General features: G+C 34.7%; 1 protein-coding gene across 2 annotated transcripts in view; it reads right to left on the bottom strand.

The window, feature by feature from the left end:
* The window catches only part of DPP10 (dipeptidyl peptidase like 10), a 634,998-nt gene that overhangs the window by 451,099 nt on the left and 157,875 nt on the right, over positions 1–26,024 (bottom strand). For both annotated transcript variants that reach the window (XM_019469320.2, XM_019469321.2), the window contains exon 3: positions 10,311–10,406. In XM_019469320.2, the coding sequence (XP_019324865.1) occupies positions 10,311–10,406 (96 nt within the window). The remainder of the gene's footprint in view (positions 1–10,310; positions 10,407–26,024) is intronic.

The following is a 26,024-nucleotide window of genomic DNA, read 5'->3' as shown; positions in this document are numbered from 1 at the left end:
GGTCTTTCCATTAATATGCCTTTCCTTAAGCTATCAATGTTTTTTTTTTTAAGTTATAAACATTATTAAATGTTAGTTTAAGGACAACACAAAAAATTCACCTAAGACATTTTATCTACTCCAGTGTATCCTACCCAAAATTGAACATGAAGACTGGATTCTAGCTAGAGATCATTACTGATTTTGAATTGCAAAGAGGTGAAGACAACCTTTTTTGCCTCAATTCACTCATTTATAACACAAAATTAATGGCCACTCTGACTTCCAGAGAAGGTTTTTCAAAGAAATGCAAATAAATAACGTGTGGAAATATCCTAGAAAAGTAGAAAAGTAATCATACATTCTGATGTATTATTAACCAGTTTCTGATTAAATGGTTTTTGAATAAACTATAAAAATTTCACTTATTAGGTAAAATTCCTATTACCAGCATCTCCTCTTTTAATTCTAATGAAAATAAAATAGCTGATAATCATCAGAGCAACCACAAATTCTTCTGTTTCAAAAGGTGATCTAATAAAAGATTAAATCCACTAAAGGAAATTAAGATATAACAAGCACAGTAAAATAACAGTATTAATATTTTAATTATATGTCAATAGTAAATTGACCAACTTCTTTTACCATAAATTTTTAAATAATTTTTTAAAGTTTATTTATTCATTTTGAGAGACAAAGAGCATGAGCAGGGCAGGGATAGAGAAAAAGGGGGAGAGAGAGAATCCCAAGCGAGCTCCATACAGTGAGCACATAGCCTGATGCCAGGCTTGTTCCCATGAACCATGAGATCATGACCTGAGCAGCAATCAAGAGTTGGACGCTCAACTGACTGAGCCACCCATGGGCCTCATGTTCTTTCACCATTAATTTTAAACACACACTTACAACACACACACAGCAATAGCATCCTTTAATCCTACATATTTTGCTAATATCTATGACACTGTCACAATACAGTCTTGTTTTCCCAGCAATGCCCTCTTTCTTCTATGCTCACATGCCCTCTCCAGGGACACCAAACTTCATCTCTTCCATAAGGACCTCTAGTTATCTTTACCTCAAATTAATTTCTTACAGTTCCAACTGTTTTATATGATTCAAAAAATAATCCAGAAATCTATCACTGAATTTTCATCTAGTTTCTAAATCCTCTAGGTACCTTACTCATATTTTGTATCTTGTAAACTTGTCAGTGGTACACGTGTATGTTAGTAATAACTATTAATACATATAGGTGAAGACTATATCAAATAAAGTGGAGGCAAAAAGAACAAAGAATAGTTCAAAAAGCAAAATGTGCTAGTGTGTCTCCTCTATCATACCTGAGAGAAAGATGTGGGACATGGATATATGTTTCCAATACTGGGGAAAAAAAATGTTAATCAAACCTCATCGCACTTTGGATTGAATATGTCTTATAAATCTCGTTATTTCTAAGTTCTGCCTGATTACAGCCTTTGATTACTAATTTCACTTCTTTAAACCCTAGATATCAGAAAAGATACTGTGCACAATGGAGAAAGAATCCTAATATTCATAATTCCCCAGTGCGAAAGGCTGTCTCTATTCATCTTTATGCTTTTGTATCCATAAGCATTGTTAACAATACCCCACAAATAGTCTTTAATGTATAAAAAGATAAATGAATAAATTGATGGAAAGGTAGGTGTTGATGTTAAAGTGTCTATTAATCTACATTTGTGTTGACAAACTCGGTCCCTGGGCCTACAAAGCCTACAGCAACCACAATTGTGTGAAATGCACTATGTCTATGAGAACACTATTTATTTTATCACAAACCTTTCAAATGCCCACAGATCCCACTTGAAATATACAAAAACCTGTGCAGGGCCTACAGTTAAAACTAAATAATGCTTGCTGATTAACTTTAAACATAGCTGTTTCATCGAACTCAGATTCCTTTTTCCTTCTTTGAAGGAAAACCAAACACAGTTTCCTATTTGAAAAGTAGGTTGTAACATGAAAGTTTAGTTCTCTTAATCTGAAGTCTGGTTTCTACTTCCATCTCCCTTTAAATTCTCTAAGGTAATCATTGTATTTATAAAACATAGAACTATCGTTTTCCTGAAATTTTTTTCCTTGAAATGTTAACACTGAATTTTATGGGTAAATCCATTTCCCTATTCTCCCTCATTGTTTAGTATAAATTATGTCATTTGAAGATAAGCTAGAATCTTAAAAATATTTCCTTTAAAAACTATCCAGATTTGAATTTCAAACAAAAATTTGAATACTTGTAGTTAGTATATAAGGATGCCATAGTATGATTTTTATAGAAAATATTTTGATTTTATTTTTTATTCCAAGTCATTTAATGTAGATTAAACTTCAGTAAAAGCACAATATGACATATAAGTCATAAAGCAATAAGGAAAACATCTTTGGTAATTAGAGATACGTAAAAATGTTTTAATGGTATACTTTTGTATGTACTTTTTAATCTTGGCAGGAAATTATGTAAGATTGTAAGATATTTTGACATATGTTACTCCAAAAAAAAAAATAACAATGACCAGGATAACAATTAACTATATCTTTAACCTCACTAACCAATTATCTCTAATATGTTTTTATCACTGAGAAAAAAAAGAACAATAGTAAAATACAGGGAATATTCTGTCCCAAACTCTTGGGAAAGAGGGAATAAAACTGTTGTCCTAAGAATCTGCACCCCTTAAAGCAGTATAGGTCTGATTCTTCTTGACTGAAATGTAGAATCTAAAACAAAACAAAACAAAACAATAAGGAAACAAACAGAAAGCAGCACCAGATGTGTAAATACAAAGAACAAACATGGTTGCCAGGGGAGGGGATGTGTGGGGAAAAAAGGTGAAGGGGAATAGGAGATACAGGCTTCTGGTTACAGAATAAGTCACAGGAATGAAAGATACAGCATTAAGAATATGTCACTGGTATTGCAAAAGCATTACATGGTGACAGATGGTAGCTATGCTTATGAGGAGCACAGCCTAACAGAAAGACCTGCCCAACCCTACGCTGTACACCTAAAACTAACGTAACATTGTGTGTCAACTATAGTCAAATAAAAATTAAAAAAGAAAAAAAGTCCAGCATTGCTCTTAGAACATTCCCCTTCTCCCAATCTCAGTAACAACCTATGCTTCTCTCTGAACCTCTCACGTCGGTCTTTGAGCAAAAAGAGAAGAGTCTGTCTTTTATCCCAGCGTTGCAAGGGTGGGGGCTCATCTCTGGGTATACCAGAGATGAGACTATTTCTAGTGTCTTCTTTCACATCTTGTAGGTCTCCACACTCCTCAGCCCTGCCAGACATCCTAAGCACTCATCATTTTACATCACATACCTAACTTGTTTTCACACAGTAAATAAGTACCCTACACAGTGACAAAACATTTAGCTAGCTGAATTTACATTTTAATGAGAATTTTAGTAATTATTTACATGTTACAAAAGTAACAACATACTTGTTCAAATTTCGATAAGAGATAACAGAGGAGAAAAAATTAAAAACAGTAACTCATAATCACTCCATCAGAAAGTTACTGGATATGTTAGCATATTTAATTCTTACATCATTTTCTTTGCATCTACATATGTGAACATGCATGTAATGTAATTGTGAATGTACTGTGTGTATAATTCTATGCAAGATCATGTAATTCTAGATTCTACTACTTTCACTTAACATTTTATGCTGAGCTGTTCTAATGTCATTAATTTTTTTCACAAGGTCAATTTTAAAGAGATGGAAAAACAGACGTAAGATGAATTATCTAATCACATACCTACTTTTGTACACTTGCTATCTATTCAATATTTTGTCCTTATAAATTATGCTGTAATAAAAATACAAATTATCCCCCAAACCTCACAGTCATGAATTCAATTCTACCATTTTTGAATAACACTTTGATTGATGGTTATAATTTTATTTTTGTAAAAGCAAACAAAAAATAAGGGAAAAAAGTTAATCTTCTGCCAGGGAGGGCTGGGAGTGAGATTGCTGTCGAAGCTGTAACTAGCTCCCTTTGCACAAAAAATCCAAGTTTCTGCAACACAACCAAACTGAACGGATAGACCAAAATTCTAGCATGATGAAATAGTGACAAACAAAAAAATAATAAACGAGATTCATTTGTTTGATTCTCCCAATATTAGTTCCTCTATTATTGGAATAATATTGATATTACTTCAATAATTTATTTTTCATGAAGAATACAGCAATGGCTTTTCACCTTCTGTTCAGTATCTCAGACACTGTTCTTCGGGATGAGACTGCTGGGGGGCATTTACAGAGAAATACCAGGTGACTGGATCATCTCTAAAAGTGGTTATTCAGGATACTGACCATTTAAAGATCTTTAGGCTTCAGACCTTTCTTTTTTACTTACACATTTTCTTACCTTTCCTTTATTTTTTTCTTGCCTTTATGTTTGTTATCTTTGCTATTCACACATTATTGCTTACTTAATTTTCACCATGTTTCTACATATAGGAACGACTATCTACCCTCAGTTTAAATGAAAACAAAACAAAACACAAGCCTTGGTAGCCTCTAAAAAATTGCTGAGACCCTGGCTTGTCTCATTTTAGTGACTTCCCTATATCAATAGGTCATACGGGCACACATCACATAAAAGATAACAGGTTTAAATATCTGTTTTTGGAGATCACTTGGGAGATGGGTTGAACTGGTTCCAACAGAAGTCCAATAAAGTCATGATTAAATCCAGAGCCTCACATATCATTGCTCCTCCCAAATAGCCATTTTTCAAAAACATTGTGCAACAGCTTACGTGCCGGGTGGACATGGGGAAGGACAGGTTTGCACAGATCAGAGGAAAATCTAGGCATATCATGAGAAAAGGAGCCGAACTGAATCCTGTACTGATTATGGATCAAGGGGCCCACGTTTATATATCAAGGAAAATATAATAGTTCACTCCACTACACTAAGTAAACTATTTACTGAGCAGAAGAGGAGTCCAGGCAGGGTGCTAACTGCTGGGGTGACTCAAACATGAATACGATATAAGCACCTCTCCTCAGGGCTTTCTGTCTCTTAGAGCTGATGTTGGCAAACTACAGTCAGCAAGTAAAGGGTTGGCCACTGGGCCACAATGGGATAAGGTTAATTGAAAGCACACATTTAGAAACTCCAAGGGCAATCTGACATCCCTGCAGGCCCAAATGTATAAGTGGACTAATCTCACTGCATAGTTGAACTAGTGGTTAAGGCCGTGACAGACTAGCTCTACACAATAAAACCTCATTTCACAATTGTATAATTTAACATCAGTTTGTCTACTAGAACCCACATGTATTTAAAATCCAAAATCTATTTTTTTATCAAAAGGTGGTTTAAAGGGTCTATACCCTACAGGATAAATTTTGAAACTGGCTAGTGGTAAAGAGTTGAAGATAAAGTTCTCAAGTTATCGTCTGATTTGTTATGGGTAAAACTCAAAATGAGTAAACTGAGGTTACCAAAACTGCATTAAAAATTTCCCCCACTATCATCCTTATTTTAGAGACTGATTTCTTCTCTACTATGAATATTAACAAAACAAAAAGTAGAAATAATCTAGATAAAGTTTATCCTCAGTAAGTAGTGTTGTCATCAGTCTAGCCTAGATTAATTAACAAGAAGGAGGCAAGCTCATTTATTACATTAAAATCTTTAAAACCCAAGGCTAGTGCTTCTTCCAAATCTGAGAACAGGCATAGAATATGAATCATTTCTCTCTCTCTCTCTCTCAATATTTGTTTAATTCTGATTTAGGACTAACAAAAAGAAGAGTAAAAGCAATACTCTCTATTAACTGCCTGTATCCAGTCTTCCAAAGATAGATTTAACGTTCTTTTTTAAAATTCCAATATTACATTTTTATTTAATATATTTTTGAAATATAATTTTAGAACTCTTGAACAGAGTAAGGTAGAATTTGGGGTTGTATTTGGAATATGTAGGAATCTTTTTTTTTTTTTAGTAATTTACTTTTGTTGTATATTTCAAAAGTATTGATTCATGCGACATTTGAAATAACAACATGGGTTTGAATTATGTGAGTCCACTTACATGCAGATTTTTTTGGATACACGACAGTGCTCTAAGTGTATTTTCTCCTCCCTATGATTTTCTTAACAACATTTTCTTTTCTCTACCTTACTTCATTATAAGAATACAGTATATGATATGTATAATATATAAAATATGTATTAATCTACTGTTTATGTTAACAGTTATCCCTAATCTTGTACTGTTTGTTTTTTCTTATGATTTTCTTAAAAACATTTTCTTTTCTCTCTTCCTCTATTACAAGAATACAGTATATAATACATGTAATACATAAAATATGTATTAATCAACTATTTATATTAATAGGCACTCCTAACCCAGTGCTTTTCAAGGGTCAGATATAAAAACAAATTAATTAAATTTAAAAATAGTGACATTTCACAATAGTTTTAGAAGCACTGTATTAAAGGAGATGAGGTATGTTATAATCAAGGTAAAAGTCTCTATATGGGAGAGTTTAGAGGTTTAGATGTTTAGAAGACGATGGTGACCCTCACAGCTGGCAGGAAAAATAGTCACTGGCTCTTTGGGCACTGGGTTTCAAGTGGGATAAAATTTGGGTTTTCAGATTAGGGAAGAGATTGGGGCAGAGAAAATAGTGTAGGCAAAGGCATAGAGCAAGAAAGCTTTTCAGCTTATGAAAAACATCAAGAAGTTCAATGTGTCTAAAATACAATGTAAAGCAGAATAGTAGACAAGAGGCTGAGCTTAATTCTAAGAGGCTTGCTACAAAGGGAAGAGTTTGAAATTTATTCAGTGGGGTCCATCTGATGTTTTTTGAGAAATTCATTAACAGTTTTTAGCTGGTCCTTATAAAGTTTTAGTTTACAGGAGAAGGAGACTGATGGAGGGACTGGTTGGAGATCCATGTGACGAAAAAATGGGAAGGACATTCTCTTTCTTAATTAGTTATAAAAATCACATAAACGTACACATGTATTAAAGAAAATTTAGAGAGAATAATGTATAGGCAAAAAGAAAAAAAAAAGGCAGGCCAAAATCCAGCCATATGCACACAGCCATCTGCACACATATCACATATAGATGATATGATATAACATGCCATCAACACTGTTTTGAAGATGTCTTTATTCACTTTTTATATCATAAACATGTCAACAAATATCTATCTTTCTTTTAGTGACCACATAAATTAACATCGTATAGATATACCTATGGAGGGGACATTACCACAATATTAAAGATAACAGGATCAACAGCAATGAAATCCATAGCAATGAGATTATCAAAGCAGCTGGAAAGTGTACTGGAGACTGGGATTGGCATCTCAGAGTCAAACAATGAAAAAAGTTGAGTTTTAGACTTAAACATAGTGAGGAAAGCAGGGTCCATCTCTTATCAGCTGTGTTTTTGGATACATACTTTTTGCTTAAGTTTCAGTTTTCTGGGGTTCGTAGTTTAACTTTACATGCTATTCATGAAATATGTATAGAAAATATCTAGCACAAAGCCTAACACAGAAGGCCCTCAATTAATGTTAGGTCTTTTTTTGATGATTGATTGATCATCAAATGAATGTGGGGAGATGAATAATGTTATAGAAGATGGATTTCCAGGTTTCAAGGTGATGTAACTAGGAAAAAGATGCTATAAAAATGGAGATTTCAAGGATATGAGCAGATTTGGGGGAAGAGAGTTGTTAAGCTAACCATGAACATGAGCACCTATCCAAGGCTGCAGTGACATTCACAGATATATTAGTTGAGAAGCAGCATAATGAATGACATTGCTTCACGACAACCTAGACACGTCAGGGCCATCTCGACTCCCTCCTTCTCCTTGACCAGTAATGCAGTAAGTGCTCCTAGGTGACCTCCAAGAATCAAATGAAGCTTCCAAATGAGCTCAGCTTTGACTCCTTTAAGCCATGTATATACTAAGAAAACCTAGTGAGACATCTCATAAATAGAAAGATCACATTTCACCTTTTGATATAATCTGTGATAATGAGGCCAAGGTTACACATTTTATCCACAGAGTTCCCACTGTATTTTCTGGCTATGTGAGGAATATGTAAATAGGCCAAGTATCTAGTGATTGCCAGAAAGCAGATCTGAGCTGGATAAGAGAAATGAATGAGTACAAATCTATTCCTCTACTTGAAAAGCAACCCAGTATATACAATCTACTAACTACCAGTATGTCAATTTCTTCAGGCGTATTTATAAAGAGTGTCTGCCTCTAAGAGCTTAAATTTTGTTTCACCTTGTTTAAAAGCTTGTTTTTGAGCCAAATTATTTTATAAACATGTTAAGTCTTAGGTTTTACTTAGAGTATGATGAGAAGAACACTGCAGCTTTGTCCTAAGATATTTTGTCAAGATTAAGTTTACCAATGATTGGTAAAGAAATCATGAAAAAAAAAATGATGAAAATAACTGACTGCAAATATGTTACTTTAGTATCTTGTAAAGTGCTAAAGTAGAATGTGTGTCCTAGATATTGAAATGTGGCTTAATTTAGCATGCAGTTCACTGCTTATGTATCTGTCCAGTCCTCTGGCACTTCAATATCAAAGTGTCAGTTATACACAGGAGTAAATGCCTCTTTAAATAGTCCAAGTTTACCTGAGAAAGGAGAAAAGTCCATGATTTTTTTTCTTGATTTCCAAAGACTATGCAAATTTCTATAGTTTGGCCAAAACCGTGGTAAATAAAACAGAATGTTGCTGAACAGTTCAAATCTATTGACTCCTGATTTTTTCCACAATTTTTATGTCATCTCCTTTAATAGAAAATAGAAGTGCTAGCAAGTGCAAAGACGATTTTGAAATTAAAAACAGAAGAAATATTTGTGAGACATCCATGCAATGACTGGTAATGATATACCTCTCCATTAGCCTTCTTTAGTCATGGGGCTCATGTGAAATAAATACAGTGTACGTCTAAAGTAATCATAATGCAAGGCAACAATGTGGCAAATCCCAAAATTGTGAACAATTCAAAGTGAAAATATACAAATAAGTTAATAAAATGCTATTTTGTTTTCTCTATCAATAACACCATCCCCATGGCACACATTCATATCCCAACCAATTTCAACTGAAACTTGAGTTTATCTAAAAATAACAGTGGACTTCAATTAAATACATTCATTCATTTATTCAAATCGTGAGTGTCTTCTGATCTCCAGGAATTGTATCAGGGCCAGGTAAACAAGTATGATTTGGCCTCTGCCCTCACAAACTAAGTTACATCCTTTTTATAGCTTCCACAAATTAACATTTAATTTGCAGGCATAAATGCACTTAATTAGAATATTAGAGAAGAAAGAATGGGGTGTATGTAAGATGATCTTTATTAGATGAAAAAGCAAAGCTCCTTTTATCTGTCATACAAATAATCTAGTCTATGCCTTGAAAACAAGCACAGTTATTATCTCTAAATAAAGTGAAGGGCAAAGATTAACAGTTATCTAACCACAGTGATTAGAATGGTCAGGCAAACTGGAATATTCAAGAAATGGACACATGACTTCCTTTTTACCAACACATTTCTTATCCAATAATTTCCCCTATTACCTTTCATTAAGAAAAACCAAAGTCCATAGAGCCATTCAGTGGTTTTTATTTTTCATTGTTCCTTTTTAAATCTAAAAGCTTTTTTAAAACTTTTGACAATAATAAAATCAGAACTAACCTAAGAAGAACTGAGATGCTTTTTTTGTTCTGTTTTGTTTTTGTCTTTTGGGGCTTTTTTTTTACCAAGCCAGAAAAAGAAAGTGCGATATATTTCCATGTCATATGTAAGTATTTCAACTTTGCAAAGATTCTCCCTAGTTGGTAGCACTTAAACTTAAAAAGAAAAGCCACACAGAGAAAAGAAAACTAATCTGATTGCCAAATTTGAAGCATTTACATACGCAGCCTCCCAAAATCTATACTTCTACAAGTACAGATTTCTACACCAAAAAGCATTATCCAGAGAAATGTTAAGATTTAGCACATGCTTAAAGTCACATAACTAGCAATCATGAGGCACTGCAGATATAGAACAATCTAATGGTTGAGAATAATTTGAATGATGACCTATCTTAGGAACTGGCTTTCTTTCACATGAGCCAAGGTATTAATTTCTGATTAAATGGTACATTGGTATATATAATTGCTGAAGCATAATGTTAATTAAAATATTAGCTACCAAATATAATTATTTCATTTTAGTTACATGGAACTCAAAATAAATACAGCACATACAGATGTGTGCACGTACCATTGATCCACCGAGCTTCTGGGTCATGAAGCACAAAATCTTTCCTAAAGAGGTCTTCTAAAGACAATCTGGTTTCTGATGAATTTGTGAGTTCATCTAAAATAAAACAAATCTTGGATTAGACACTTGTCTTATGTTAGTTTTCAAAACTAATGAATTATAAAATTTGGAATATTTTGTTTCAAAGATATGTTGAGGACAACATAGTCATTTTAATATGGCCTTTGGCATTTGAAGCTTTTTGTTTCATGAACGTTTTCATTAAATTATTTTAAATAGTATAATTATCTTCATCCAGCACAAATTTAATAGATCAATCCCTTTTTATGTAATGATATATAATATAAAAGCAATTAAGAATTCCTGTTGTGCACTGTGCCCACACATTTTTCATGGTTTAACCATAATCCATTCCATTACTTTCCAAAACCACTTTGACATATTCTCCTAACGCTAAACTTACATTTTTGTTGTAAACACCAAAAATGAAAGAGTTGAGGGTCGGTCATAAAATAAATGATAAAGAAACTTCCCAACTCAGAAGGAAGTTCACCAAACAGAACGAATACCATGTTCCCACAATTACTACCAAACACTAAATAGATTTAAAAGATAAACATAAAAATTCAAATAATACAATTGCAGAATATTAATAAAAAGCACATTTATATAAGCCCCTGACATAAAAACTAAGTGCACTCCCCTTTTCAATTCAAAAATCTATGAAATGGAAGAATAATATGGATGAAGTACCCAAATCAGGCATAACAAACATGCTTTTGGTACTAGGGGCGATAAAAAGTGAGCAGTATTTCATTTTCTTTTCAATAGCATTTTTTATTTACTGTATAAAATCATCTTTGTTACCTTTCAGCTGTGACCTTCACTCTGGTTGATACTAAAATGTCAAAGACATATACTAACCTCATTAGATATTGTTTTTTAAAGGTTCAGCCTTATTGCAGTGAGAGCTTTTGTTTCTTCCAGCTGAAAAGCTGTGGTAGAGAATCAATAACTTCAAATGCAATTTCCTTTCACATGAGTCAGCCATGTATTTAACCCACAAAATAATCGCTACAAAACACCTGGAAAAAATATTACTAATGGCAATAGTGAGAATTGTATGATGCCAAGCCTAGCGTAGGGCATTGGGATTATATATGGATTTTCAAAACAAAATGCCCCATTTGATAGTCTGACACATCAAAATTTGAACTTTCTTCATTCATTCAACAGATAATGGACCTTTAATTTTCAAAATTTTAAATGAAGAACTTACTGTAAGATGCTGGAGACCTATCTGTCTGTCCTGAGGGATTCAGGATAAATAACTCTTAGATTAAACACTTATCTCGGGTCAGTTTTTTGAAACTAATGAATTAGAAAATTTGTAATAGTTTGTTTCAAAGCAAGAAAGAATATGATAAATGTCAGAATAAGGATAAAGAGTATTACAGAAGTTCAAAGAAAGGAAGAGAAAGATCTTGCAGAGGGAATTAGAGAAGGCCTAAGTTATAAATTAAATTACCAACTCTCATCCATTGCTAGAGTGAATGCAAAGTGCTACAGACATTTTGGAAGAGGGTTAAGCGGTTTCTACCCAAACTAAACATACAATCCAGCAATTGTGATTTATGGTATTGACCTAGGGGATTTGAAAACCTGTGTCTGCACAAAACTCTGGCGATGAATGTTTATAGCAGCTTTATGCATAATTCCCCAAACTTGGAAGGAACCAAGATGTCCTTCACTAGGTGAATGAATAGACAAATAGATAAATCCAGATGACAGAATATTATGCAGTGATAAAAAATGAGCCATCAACTATGAAAAGACATGGAAGAACTGCCAATGCCTATTATTAAGTAAAATAAGACAATTTGGTTTTTTTTAAGTCTATTTATTTATTCTGAGAGAGACAGAGGCAGTGTGAGTGGGGGAGGAGCAGAGAGAGAGGGGAAAAAGAGAAACCCAAGCAGGCTCTGTGCTATGGAAGCAGAGGCTGATGTGGAGCCTCAACCCATGAAACTGTGAGATCATGACCTGAGCCAAAACCAAAAGTCAGATGCTTAACCAACTGGGCCACCCAAGTGCCCTAAAAGAAGACAATTTGAAAAGGCTATATACATTATATGATTCCAACTATGTAACATTCTGAAAAAGGCAAGCTATGGAGATACTAAAAATATCAGTGGCTGTGAGGAGTTTTGGAGCAGGGGTGGGAGGAAAAACAGGTGGAGCACAGCGGATTTCTAGAGCAGTGAAACTATTCTGCATGATCTGTATGATCTGTCATGGTAGATACAAGTCACTACACATTTGTCTAAATAAACACACACCCGTTTTTCTGACAAAAATTTTTGTTTCTGTTCCCAGGTAAATTCCACATATTTTGTCTATTGTTTTTTAATTTTTTTAATGTTTCCATTTAATTTTGAGAGACAGAGAGAGCAGGAGTGGGGGAGGGAGAGAGAGGGAGACACAGAATCGGAAGCAGCTCCAGGCTCTGACCTGTCAGTACAGAGCCTGGTGTGGGGCTCAATCTCATGAACCATGAGATCATGACCTGAGCTGAAGTTGGACATTTAACCAACTGAGCCACTCAGGCACCCCTATAATACCGCAGCTTCTATTTTTCATATATATCCTTTACTTTTTCTATTAGATTTAGTTATAATTATATAAGTTTATTACTGTGAACAGAATTAATTCTCATTCTTACTTTATTATATATTATATATAATGCATATATACAATATACAATTTTAAAGTATTTGCCGATTCATATGCAGTTTTAAGAAATAACACAGACAGGGGTGCCTAGGTGACTCAGTCAGTTGGGTGTCCGACTTCAGCTCAGGTCATGATCTCACAGTCCGTGAGTTCGAGCCCCACATCATGCTCTATGCTGTCAGTTTGGAGTCTGGAGTCTGCTTCAGATTCTGTGTCTCCCTCTCTCTCTGCACCTCCCCGACTCATGCTGTCTCTATCAAAAAAATGAATAAACTTTGAAAAATTTTTAAAAAAAGAAATAACACAGAAAATTCTTTATGTACTTCATCCAGTTCCCCTCAATAACATGCAACACCTTGCATAATCAATATCAGAAATATTGATATTTATACACTCTATCAAAATTATTCAGATAGATTTCACATTTTACATGCATTCATTTGTATACGTGTGTGTGTGTGTGTGTGTGTGTGTGTGTGTGTGTGTGTGTGAGTGTCTCTGGCTCTATGCAATTTTATCATATATAACCAGCACCAGTTAGATACTCAACAGTTCTATCACTAGATAGAACTGTACTTTTACTACCATGGCCTCCCTCTGCAACCATTTGACAAACACTAATCTATTTTCCATCTCTGCAATTTTGTTATTTCAAGAATACTAGGTAAAAAGGATCATACAATATGCAAGCTTTTTGAAATTTTTTTTTCACTCAAAATTATTCCCTTGAGATCCACCTAAGTTGTTGAGTGTATCAGTACTCTGTGCCTTTTTATCTCTGAGTAATATTCTAGGGCACAAATGTACTATAGTTTCTTGAACCACTTACCTGTTGACATACATCTGGGTTGTCCTTTATAGTTTTTGAATTATTATGACTACAGCTTCTATGAGCATTTTTTTAATGTTAGAGAGATAAAGAGAGTACAGGTGGGGGAGAGGGGCAGAGGGAGAGACATTAAGAGAATCTTAAGCAAACTCCATGCTCAGGAGCCCAATGTGGGCCTCAATTTCATGACCTTGGGATCACAACTTGAGCCCAAAGCATGCCAGATGCACAATCAACTGAGCCACCAGATGCCCCTTTGAGCATTGTTTAACAGGCTTTGTATGGCAATAAATTGTCCTTTCTTTGGGATAAATGCCACAGTGTGCAACTACTTAGTCACACGGTAAGCATATGTTCAGTTTTGCCAGAAAATACCATAGGTTTTTCTGGTCTGGAGTAGTTGCATTATTTTGCATATTCAACAGCAATATATAGATCCAGTTCCTCTGCATTCTTGCCACAATTTGTGTGTGTGTGTGTGTGTGTGTGTGTGTGTGTGTGTGTTTAATTTAGCTATTGCCATATAAATGTAATGATATCCCATTGTGGTTATAATTTCCATTTCCCTAAGAGCTGATGAACATCTTTTAATGTGAATTAATGTGAATGTAAACAGTGTATCTCTTTTAATGAAATGTCTGTTAATGCCCTCTGTCTGTTTCTAACTGGATTGCTTTCGTTTGTGTGTTGGCTGAACTGTTGAGTTAGAAAGTTCTTTATTCTAGATACGATCATTTGTCAGATATTTTAATTTCAAATATTTCTTCCAAGTCTCTATCTTGTCTTTTCCTTTTCTTAAAAAGGACTTCTCCAGAGAAAAGGCTTTTAAATCAATGTGGTCCGATTTTTTAATTAGTTTTCCCTTTTATAAATGATGTTTCTGCTGTCAAAACCAGGAGTGCATCACCTATTCATGGTCCTGAAGACTTTCTCCTACATTTCTTTTTTCTAACAGGGTCATAGCTTTATATTTTACATGGAAGCTCCTGAGGCACTTTGAGTTACTTTTTGCAGATGGTGTGAGAATTAGTTTGAGGTATATATTTCTTTTAAATTTTTGTCTACTGGATGCCCAGTTTCTCCAGCACCATTTGCTAAAAGCAGCTTTTCATTTTAGTGAATTATTCCATTATGTTGAATGTCAAATCAATGTTGAATAATAATGGTGGTAATGATACACCTATCTTCTTCTTCTAAAAAAAGAGCTTAATATTTCTATATATCTTAATATGTCATTATTGAATAAAATAATTTTTCTAGAATTTTAGTAAGGAATCTCTACCATTCTTAGGTAATATTTTGATTACTATGTCAGTTAGAATTTTTATTTGAAATTATAACTATATCATTATACAGTTTCAGCCTCTTACATATAAACATTTTCCCCTCTTTTAATGCATTGATATAAAAGTTGTATAAATGAAATTCCTATTTTCAGCCACTTTCTATCTCTATAACAAAGCTCAAGTGGCCAAGTGAATTATTATTATTATATACTGCTAGGTTAATATGCAAAATCTTTACTTAAATGTTTAGATCACTATTGATGAATGAAATGAGATGACCCCATTGTTTTTCCATTTTGTGTCATACAAATCAGTTAACAGTTGAATATTTGTATTAAATATTTTTGAACTTTTATTCTCTGACCTTCAGTAAATTAATATATTTAATAACAATTATTCTTTTTTAATTTATTTTTTTACAATTTATTTTGAGAGAGAGAAAGTGGGGGAGGGGCAGATAGAGAGGGAGGCAGACCCAAGCAGGCTCTATGCTGTCAGTGCAGAGCTCGATGCAGGGCTTGAACTCACAGAACTGTGAGATCATGACCTGAGCCAAAATCAAGAGTTGGACGCTTAACCAACTGAGCCACCCAGGTGCCCCATAAGAATTTTTCTTTTAACTGCAATTGAACCTGGAGTTTATTTTAAAATCAACTTATCAAAGTAATTCAAATTATTGTAATTAATCTTTCTTTTAAACAATAATCAGAGAGAGAGAGAGAGATGTGTGTTTTAAGGATTACTTTGGTTTTAATCATTACTTAGAAAATGAACTATATACTTCTTTTTTCCCCTTTATTTGTTTACTCCTTTCTTTAAATTTACCTTAGTTTCCAGGCACAATCCCTAAGGTCTCTTGAATTTTTTTCAGTCCTGGAATAAAGACATCTTCCACCTATAAACTTCTCAAACTCACTTCTATACTCCATCTCCTCTCTCTTCAAGTATCTTCATAATATTTTGGGGTGTTCATCTTTTAAAATTAATATTCCTCTTTACAAATGCCCTCCAAACCCTATTGGGTATCTTCATTCCACAGGGGAAACTGAGCTGAGTAAGGTTAAATGTGACAAAGGTCTACGTGATTAGTAAGAGGCAGGACTGAAACTGGAACCTGTATCTTTCCAACTTACTAAAGTTATACTGTCTCTCAAAATAAGTTTTATTTCCTCATCCTCTTCAATACTGTATCAGTTAGATCTTTTTTTAAAAAAAAAAGATGATACACAATTATATAAATGTTATTTTAAGAATATCCTTAATGTCTTTTACCCACAAGAACCCTTGTTCAAATTGAAATTCAACTACTTAGCGAACCCTCCCCAGAACTTACTAGAATTCCTTTCTAGTCCAACTTATCTGAGAAAGTACCATTGCCACAGTCCTTCTCTTTTCTCAGAGAGAGTGATACCACATCACTCACTAAAAAGTAGGGCTTTCTGTTTGTTTTCTTCAAGACATTGGCCTATAACATGTCAGGAAATTTCCAGCTTAACCCTCTGCTCACTGTTGCATGCTATTTAGTGTTACAACTTCAGTAGCATTTCCAACCACATCCCATCAGCAAACATTTATAACCCACATTAGTATCTGATTTCTTAGGAACCTGATTTATGTTAGAATCGTCCAGAGAAATCTTATTATTTGATACATTTTAACAATTGTCTCTGTATGTGAACACAAAGCCCACACTTTGCAACAAAGAATCATGGACACCACTCATTCGTGCTGATCATTCACAAGGAACACTGAGAAGCTAAGTCAGAAGGAAAATGGTAACAGAATATAAATAATTTTAAGAGATGACTTCCTCATGTAAAACTTCTTTCTTAATACATCTTCATAAAATAAAATTCTGAAATCACTACCTGTTCCTAAGATAAAAAATATTACTTAATATCCACGCGTCTCATAGCCCTTATTTTTCACAAATAAAGTACTGGGTCACATAACTCTAGTTACTTTGCAACTAAATAGGAGCTACCTCTCTAATGCGTGCATGCATGTATGTGTGTCTGTGTATGTGTGTTTGTGTGTGTAAACATGTGTGCAAGTCTGTAAACCTAATATGTGTTAACAGTTGCTAGCAAAATGCTAAGTACTGGTTAACCAAGTAGGACCCTATGATTATAGTTATAATTATGAAGAGCAGCACAAAAATGCACTGAGACGCAAGGATAACCAAAATCACAAGAGGACAGGGGAACAGAGGAGTGAGGGGGTAAGTAAAATAGGTAAAGGGGAACGGCAGAAATAGGCTTCTAGTTATGGTATGAATAAGGCCCAGGAATAAAAAGCACAGCATGAGAGTGATGCCTTGGTGGCTCAGTTGGTTAAGCATCTGACTTTGGCTCAGGTCATGATCTCGTGATTCGTGAGTTCAAGCCCCACGTCAGGCTCTTTGCTGACAGCTCAGAACCTGGAGCCTACTTTGAATTCTGTGTCTCCCTCTCACTGCCCCTCCCCTGCTTACACTCTGTCTGTCTGTCTCTCAAAAAGCAAATAAACATTGAAAAATTTTTTTCAATTAAAAACAAGCACAGCATGAAAAATAAAGTCAATGATATTGTAGTAGGGATGTAAAGGGACAGATGGTAGCTACGCCAGTGGGGAACACAGCATTATATAGAAACTTGTCAAATCACAAAGATTTACTTCTGAAACTTATGTAACATTGTATGTCAACTATTCTCAAATAACAAAGGAATTAGAAACATAGTAATCATTTGTTAAATTGTTACAAGATACAGAATCTTAAATACTCAGCTTTGCCAACATGAATGCAATGACAGAACTGACATTAAATAATTCATATCATGTTCTTTTTTTTGCTCTAGTCTGTCATTCAAGATCATAGACGGCTACTGGTATTTGTGTGCTTTCTTCCAAAAATCCAATCTTGCTTTTTAAATGGCCTTTTGAAATAAGTTGACTGCATAATCTTAGAAGAAAAAACAAAGTTCTTTAGTACTGAATTGAAGAAAAACTAATTTCTGACTTTCAGTTCTTGGTTTCTCTTTATAGAAACCAATTGTGTTACTTTTTATCTAGTTTACTCTCCACATCAGAGGTTCAGAAATGTTTCTTTTAATTTAAATCCTATTTGAAATAATTTCCTGTTAAAATACTAATAAAAAGGAAAATCTAATCTGGCAGTTACTCAGAATTACCCATGAGAAGTACAAAGCCCTTTTCCTTTTCTGTTCTTGTTCTTGTGACTCTCTCTTCTCTCCAGATGACCACTGTACCACCACCTGCATTTCCCACCACGCTGTTTAAATCTCTATTTAGTATTACAGGTTATTCTCATTGTCTGTGTTTAGTGTCAGTCAGTTCGGGCTACTCTTTTAGTGCATTTCAATGTGAAACATGGGTAAATTTTTAAAGTTCACTGAAAGGATAATATCCCTTCCACACCTCCTTATAAAACTAGTTGAAAACACAGAATAAAAATCATTAGAGTCATTGCTAAATTCCAGACCTAGACAAAATATCTGTTGTTTGTACATTTCCTAACCAGTCGACAGAACTTACAAGTTTTGTTTTACCACCTAACAGCTGTAGCATTATTTACCCTCTTACTTTCTAGTTTTCCCCCATTCTTTTCTTTCATTAGGATGCTGAAACACTGTACAGCAGACTAAATGCTGTCAAAATTTATGTCATTTGAGATCAGATACACAATCCCAAATTCTCTTTAAAGTGTCTTCATTCATTACCCAGAAAATGAATAAACATTTACTAACTCTCAGTTAAAGAATTAGATAGTTCATAATGTAAATTTGATGAAAAAAAGAACACATTAGAACAGAAAAAAAAATCACAAGATGTGTCACAAGTTACACCTATTCCTTTTTTTAAATAAATGTATTTACATAAATAAATACATGAAAATCATTAGGCAAAATATTCAGTTCACTTAAAGTCAGTCACTGTCATAATTATGATTGAAACATTAACATGTATAAGTCCAAAAAAAAAATAAAAACAAAATGTATTGGTTAATAAGAAGTACCTTTAAAATTTTCAATTTCAGCGGGCACCTGGCTGGCTCAGTTGGTTGATCATCAGACTTCGGCTCAGGCCATGATCTCAGTTTATGAGTTTGAACCCCACATCAGGCTCTGTGCTGACAGTTCTAAACCTGCTTCAGATTCTGTCTCCCTTTCTCTCTGCCCCTCCCCTGATCACACTCTGCCTCTGTCTCTCTCAAAAATAAGTAAAAACTAAAAAAAATTTAAAAATTTCAATTTTGGAACCTAAAAAATTTTTTTTTGTTCTTTTGGAATATCTTCGCCTGTCACAGTTGTTTCCCTAAGCAAACATGTTTCAAAATGTATATTCTCAGATCTACTCTACCAAAAGTACAGTTGAGTTTCTTCTAGTAATTAATGAAAAAAAAAAAGATAAAATGTTCATTTCACTCAAAGGTCTATTTTGGAGGAAGGACACTGAACTATGTTGAATCCATGAAGTCAAAAATATGAATCACAAATAATACATTATTCTTTTCAGTAAAGGACACTTCAAGCAGCTTGTCTCTTACTATTGTGAACATCAATTCATCCATTGAAGCAGAAGCACCAAAAAAAAAAAAAAAATAGTGCATCACATAACACCTGTTTTATGGTCCCAGAAAACGACCTCTGTTCCTTCTAGCATGCCAGGAATTTACTTCCAGATCTCTTTCTTTTGCCTTTTCTTATTCTAACATCTTGTGGCAATAGCTAAATTTCTTGAACAAAGAGGCCAGTCAATTCCTCATTAATTTTAACATCTAGAACTACTTTTGAATCAGATTAACCTGGTATCTTATAAAGTCTACTAATATAAACTCTTCTAATTGAATTTATTCCCTAATCCAATTATCTTCCAATGACTGTTTGTTCCTTCTTGAGTCTACTTCTAGCATGTGGCTTTCATGTAGAAAGCCATATTATTATTTTTTAATTTTTTAAGATGTTTATTTAGTTTTTGAGAGAGAGAGAGAGAGAGAGAGAGAGAGAGAGAGAGGGAGAGAAAGAACATGAGAGAGAGAGAGAGAGAGAGAGAGAGAGAGAGAGAGAGAGAGAGAGAGGGAGGGAGAGAAAGAACATGAGCAGGGTAGGGACAAGAGAGAGGGAGACACAGGATCCGAAGCAGGCTCCAGGTTCTGAGCCCAACGCGGGACTCAACCTCAAAGACCACGATATCATGACCTGAGCCGAAGACACACGCTCAACCGATTGAGCCACCTAGGTGCCCCAGAAAGCCATATTATTTTAAAAATACATATTAAAAATCAGCTATGTGAAAACTTACCAAACTATGACCAAAGCTGTGTCTATACTGAATAGAATGAAGAAGACAGCTGATAAATAAGATAATCCATATTTATTTATGTGTCTCCTTCTTCCCCATCCCCACCCTGCTCCTTTTACCATACATGGAAGGGATTTTAAGGAATTTTACATTAAATATGAAATACAAGTACCGATTGCAAAAAATTTGCCTCCTATGATGCATTCACCTTCTCTAAGGTTCCCAACACAGTTTTGGACCTATTCTCCCATTCTCTGTTCTCAAACAAGAAAAAGCAATAAGGCTTCAAGAACAGTCATTAGAGCTAGGAGGTTGTAATCTAGTTCTATTCCACCCCTAACTAGCATGTATTCCCATGGCATTAGCACTCAGTCTATTCGGGTATCAGTTTCCTCTTTGTAAAGAGAAAAGGTTGGAGCAAATGACACCACTGTCAGGTGTATTCTAGAAAGTCCTATAAGCTCTCTTAGGACAGAGATTGGAAGGGGAAGGACAGGGGTTACATGGTCAGAACTCTAAAATCAGAACGGCTCTGCTTTAGCATATTTTTCACCTCTTAATATATAATTTAATTGGAAATACTATGCATACACACTGGCATGCACATACACACACATGGCCTATGAAGCAGCTTGCATCTCTGAGATCCCCTAGTTTCTGTTACATTTTGCTCAACTTTCTCTTGTTTTCAGCAGAGGCTCTAAGTGCTCATCAAATAAAGAATGTATTTCCAGGTTCTGAAGGACTTAGTAAATGCTACCTCAAAATTGTCATCTCTTGAATAAATCAACCAAGAGCTTTAGGATTTACTCATAGGTTTAATTAGTCAAATTGGTCAATTATTCAAAATGCTAATCATTCTTAAACCTCTTTTTGAGACCTTTTTCAAATTAACATCTCCTGAATTTGAGTAGAAAAGCTAAGTATGAGAAATACACTTGAACAAAGTCTTTTCACATTTGAGAAAATTATGCAATGATGCTCTCTCTCTCTCTCTCTGAAATAATGTCTTTTTTTTAACCCTGAAGTCCTATGGTTCTACTTTGAGCCCTTGGGCTCCTCTGTAGACATGTTTAAGTTCTTCTCTCAGGTATACTGTTTATTCCAGTTACATAACTGTGAGTACATTTTGATTTCCTATCTTTATCTACAGAGTATAATTTGTGAACAACTAGTGAAAATGGGTCCTAAACTCAAATTATATACACAATACTATTACAGCATTGTCTTCCGCTTACACTGGGTTGAAATTTTCACCCTTGGCACAAAACCAATGCGGGGTGCAATTCTGAGCACTTTATCGTTAGCCAACACGATTACTTCCTCATGTGCTCAATTAAAAAAAAAATCAGTTTCACTTGAGAATCTCTTGATACAGTTATAAAAATGATAATTGTATTCAGTATCGTTATTAAGATCTTTTTAATATCTGTGCAGTAAATCTGAAGCACACAAAAACAAAAATAGGGGTACCCGGTTGGCTCAGTCGCTTAAGTGTGTGACTCTTGATGTCCACTGTGGTCATGATCTCATGGTTTGTATGATCAAGCCCCGCACTGGGCTCTGCGCTGACAGGGCACAGCCTGCTGGGATTCTCTCTCTTTCATGTCTCTCTCTGCCTATCCCCTGCTCTCTATCACACTCTCTCTCTAGAAATAAATAAACTTAAAAACAATAAAAACAAAAACACTTCCATTGTGCATCAACTTGGAAGGTGTCTCAAGGAAAAACATCTTGGCAGCAGGTGGTTGTGCTCAACTAACCACTTTTTTTTTCTTCATGTAACATGAATTTAATGGACGTAATGAATAACAAACAATGACTTCAGATTAAAATATAGGTTTCATTCACTGTCTGAAAGTAGACCATCCCTACGAAAACTTTGTATGCTGAAATTGTGTAAAGCAAAGAGCATCCCCTGCCTTCTGAGACATCACATTATACCACTTCCACTTTTATTGAAGTCCTACATCACTATCTGTTTTTGCTAACCAAAAGAAATCCGAAGGGGATTTGCACTTCGACACTGTACGAATGTAAATTTTTCACAAAAACAAAGTCACACAATGCCAACTTTCAGAGAGTAAAGGATACCTGTGTCTGGCAAATGTTTGCCTTCAAAATGAACCTCTCCTATAAAGCACACATGCATGCACGTATACACACACACACAAAAACCAAACACAAGTGGCTGTTACAAATTATAAAATTTAAACTTTCAAGCAAATATTTACATTTTGGAAGGGTTGTCCTCTCCCTTGAGTGTGAAAGCTTCCCAAAACTTTTCTAGTGAGATTCATAAGTTGTACCATCAGTGATGTTAACTATGTTTTTGTTTTGTTTTATGTTATAGAACAAACCCCACCAACATTTGGAAAATTGGCATAACTCAGTGAACTCATATTTTGCAAAAGTCCAAGGCACAATGCTTAGAATCATGCATAGGTAAGAGATCCTTTTAAAGTAAAAGGTGACTGATGGGTTGAAATGTAGCAAAGTACTGATATTTTATTGACGTATTTTCAGATTCCACATAGCAACTAACCTTCAAGAATCAATCATTTGTTAACTTTTCAGGAAGGGTCAAACAAGGACATCTACAATTATGTAAAAGCTATTAAACTACATCTTCCATTTCTAACTAATTATGAGGTCATGATTCTTCATATATGTCAACTAAAACAACCTACTGCAAAAGAATTAACACAGGGCACATATGAAAATCCTAATGTCTTTCATCCAGGCATTAAACAAATTTGCAAAAAATAAAAAATAATGCTGTTATATTTTTTGTTTGTTCTGAAAAATATAGCTATTTTTATTACATGTTATATATATTTACATGTATAGTTTTATCATTGCCATTTTATGTGAATTAATCAACATTTTAGAAAAAAACCTCAGCAATTAAATTTTATTATCTAACTCAGTAAATGTTGACAGAATTCAAAAGCCCAAAAAATATTTTTTGGGTCCTCAAAAATCTGTTAGAATGCCCTACACTAAGCTCTACTGTGTGTACTTCATGTATTTTATTAAGTTTATTTTAGCCTATATTTCAAACTGCTAAGTTTATAGTACATAATATTCTAGGTCTCTACTGTTGTGCATTTTCTTTTTAATTTGATGATATCATTAGATTTAACGAGTGTGCTCTATAGTATTTCGTCTTCACAAACTTTCACAAAATACTTCTTACATTCTCTAATTTGTAATGCAAGAGGGACTAAATGGATAAATTTGTCACTGGTCAACATTTACTGGTATAATAAGTGTAGGGAATTGAGTAGGTGATAAAGTTATAAACTCTATGCTTGAAGGCTTCAAATACAGTAAGGAACTCAGGTTAATCACAGACAGACGCCAATGCACATGAAAATCGCACCAGCAGAATTTGTCAACAAAGCGATATCAGTGAACATGGAGGAGTAGGCAGCTCTAAAAGGCTGTTTCCTCACAGAAACATTTAAAAAAAAAGAAGAAGAAGCAAAACTGTCAGAATAAGCTTTTTCAGAACTCTGGAAAAGAGTCAGAGGTTCACAACAACCTAGCAAACACGGAATCAAGAAAAAGGCAACTTAAAAACAGTAGAAAAGCATTGTGGTGGGGCGCCTGGGTGGCTCAGACGGTTAAGCGGCCGACTTTGGCTCAGGTCATGATCTCACAGTCTGTGGGATCTCACGAGCCCCGTGTCGGGCTCTGTGCTGACAGCTCAGAGCCTGGAGCCTGTTTCAGATTCTGTGTCTCCCTCTCTCTCTGCCCCTTCCCTGTTCATGCTCTCTCTCTGTCTCAAAAATAAATAAACGTTTAAAAAAAAAAAAAATCTTAAAAAAAAAAAAAAGAAAGAAAAGCATTGTGGCATTTTTCTTTGGCATTACTCCAATCCCCTCCCTGGCTCAGTGGTGATCTTTAAGTTAACAGTCTGAACGTACAGTATGGGACCCCGGTCCCTGGGTTCTGGAGGAAGCAGAGTAGATGGTTTCTCAAAATACTTTTTGTCTGCTCTGACCTGCCTGGCGTTACCTAAAGGACTGACCTGGGGTATTTATTTTTCTTACACCTGATCCAGAAAACTTAGCACAGAAAATCAGCAGATATTCTCAAAAACATTATAAGACAAATGAATAAGCCTGGTTGCCTGGGGAAAAAAGATACAGTTAAGGCCTAAAATATAGCATTCAGGCTAGAGAAGGAAAGCTGGGAAGAGCTTTCCTTTGAGTAATTAGACATTGAAGTGTCTACATATACTGGGAAATTCAGAAAAACACATGCATGCCCAGGGCAGGATGCATGTTCAAAAAAAGACCTGAGAAGACCCTAAGTTTTTGCCTCCAGCTAAACTCTAGGCTTAATACAAACAGGAAATGAAGGCTAAGGCAGAGCTACAAATAAATACTGAATAATTGCCCCAGCACAGAACTAATCTGAAAGAATGGGAGAGTTTATTTGGATCCTAGCATTTAAGGAATTCTTTGTAAAAATACTAGCTGAACACAAGCTAAAGGAATAGAAACTTCAGAGACCATATATGACAGAGAATACTGACTTTTCAAAATACATCCAAAAAGTCAACCAAACAACCATAAAAACAGCGATAGCCTACAGCATATAACAAAAATATGCTCTGAAGAGTTGAAAAAATCATGTATCAAGTGTTCCAGGGGCACCTGGGTGGCCCAGTTGGTTAACCATCAGATGTCCTGATCTCGCAGGCTGTGGCTCAAGTCCCTGGAGCCTGCTTTGGATTCTGTGTCTCCCTCTCTCTTTGCCCTCCCCCACTCATGCTCTGTCTGTCTCTCTCTCTCTCAAAAATAAAAAAAAAGTGTTCCACATTATCAAAATCAAAATGTATAGTTTTTAATACAAAATTTAAATCATGAAAAGAATCAAGATACTACGGTCCACTCACAGAAGAGATTAACAGAAACTGCCCCTGAGGAAGCACAGACAAGACACTTATTAGACAGACTTTAAATCAATTGTCTTAAATATACTCACAGAACTAAAGGAAACTCTGGACAAAGAGCTAAAGGAAACCAAGAGAACAATGTGTGTGTGTGTGTGTGTGTGTGTGTGTGTGTGTGTGTGTGTGTGTTTGTGTGTGGAGAGAGAGAGAGAGAGAATACCATTTAAGAGAAAGAATTTTTTTAATCCACAGACATTCTAAAGCTGAAATGCACCACAATGGAAATTAAAACTTTCTAGAGGTTTCAAATAGAAGATATGAGGAGACAAAGGAAAGAATCAGTGAACTGGAATTTAGGTTAACTGAAATGATATAGCCTGGGGAACACAAAGAAGAAAATAGAAAGACCAATAACACCTAAGAGACATGTGGAATTCCATTAAGCATATCACTCTATGAGCAAAGGGAGTCCAAAAGGGAGAGGAACGAAAGGACAGAAAGAATACTTGAAGAAATAATGGCCAAATATCTGCCAAATTTGACAAAATACATGCACTTATATGCTCGAGAAGCTTAAAGTCTCCAAAAAGGACAAACACAGAGAGATCCAGGCTGAGACATATTATAATCAAATTGCCAAAGCAAAGGACAAATATACA

This window comes from Panthera pardus, unplaced genomic scaffold, assembly GCF_024362965.1.
Source record: "Panthera pardus isolate Hobbes unplaced genomic scaffold, ASM2436296v1 HiC_scaffold_10, whole genome shotgun sequence".
Taxonomy (NCBI): domain Eukaryota; kingdom Metazoa; phylum Chordata; class Mammalia; order Carnivora; family Felidae; genus Panthera; species Panthera pardus.
The sequence above is the reverse complement of the archived record's forward strand: the minus strand, read 5'-3'. Positions and strand labels throughout refer to the sequence as shown.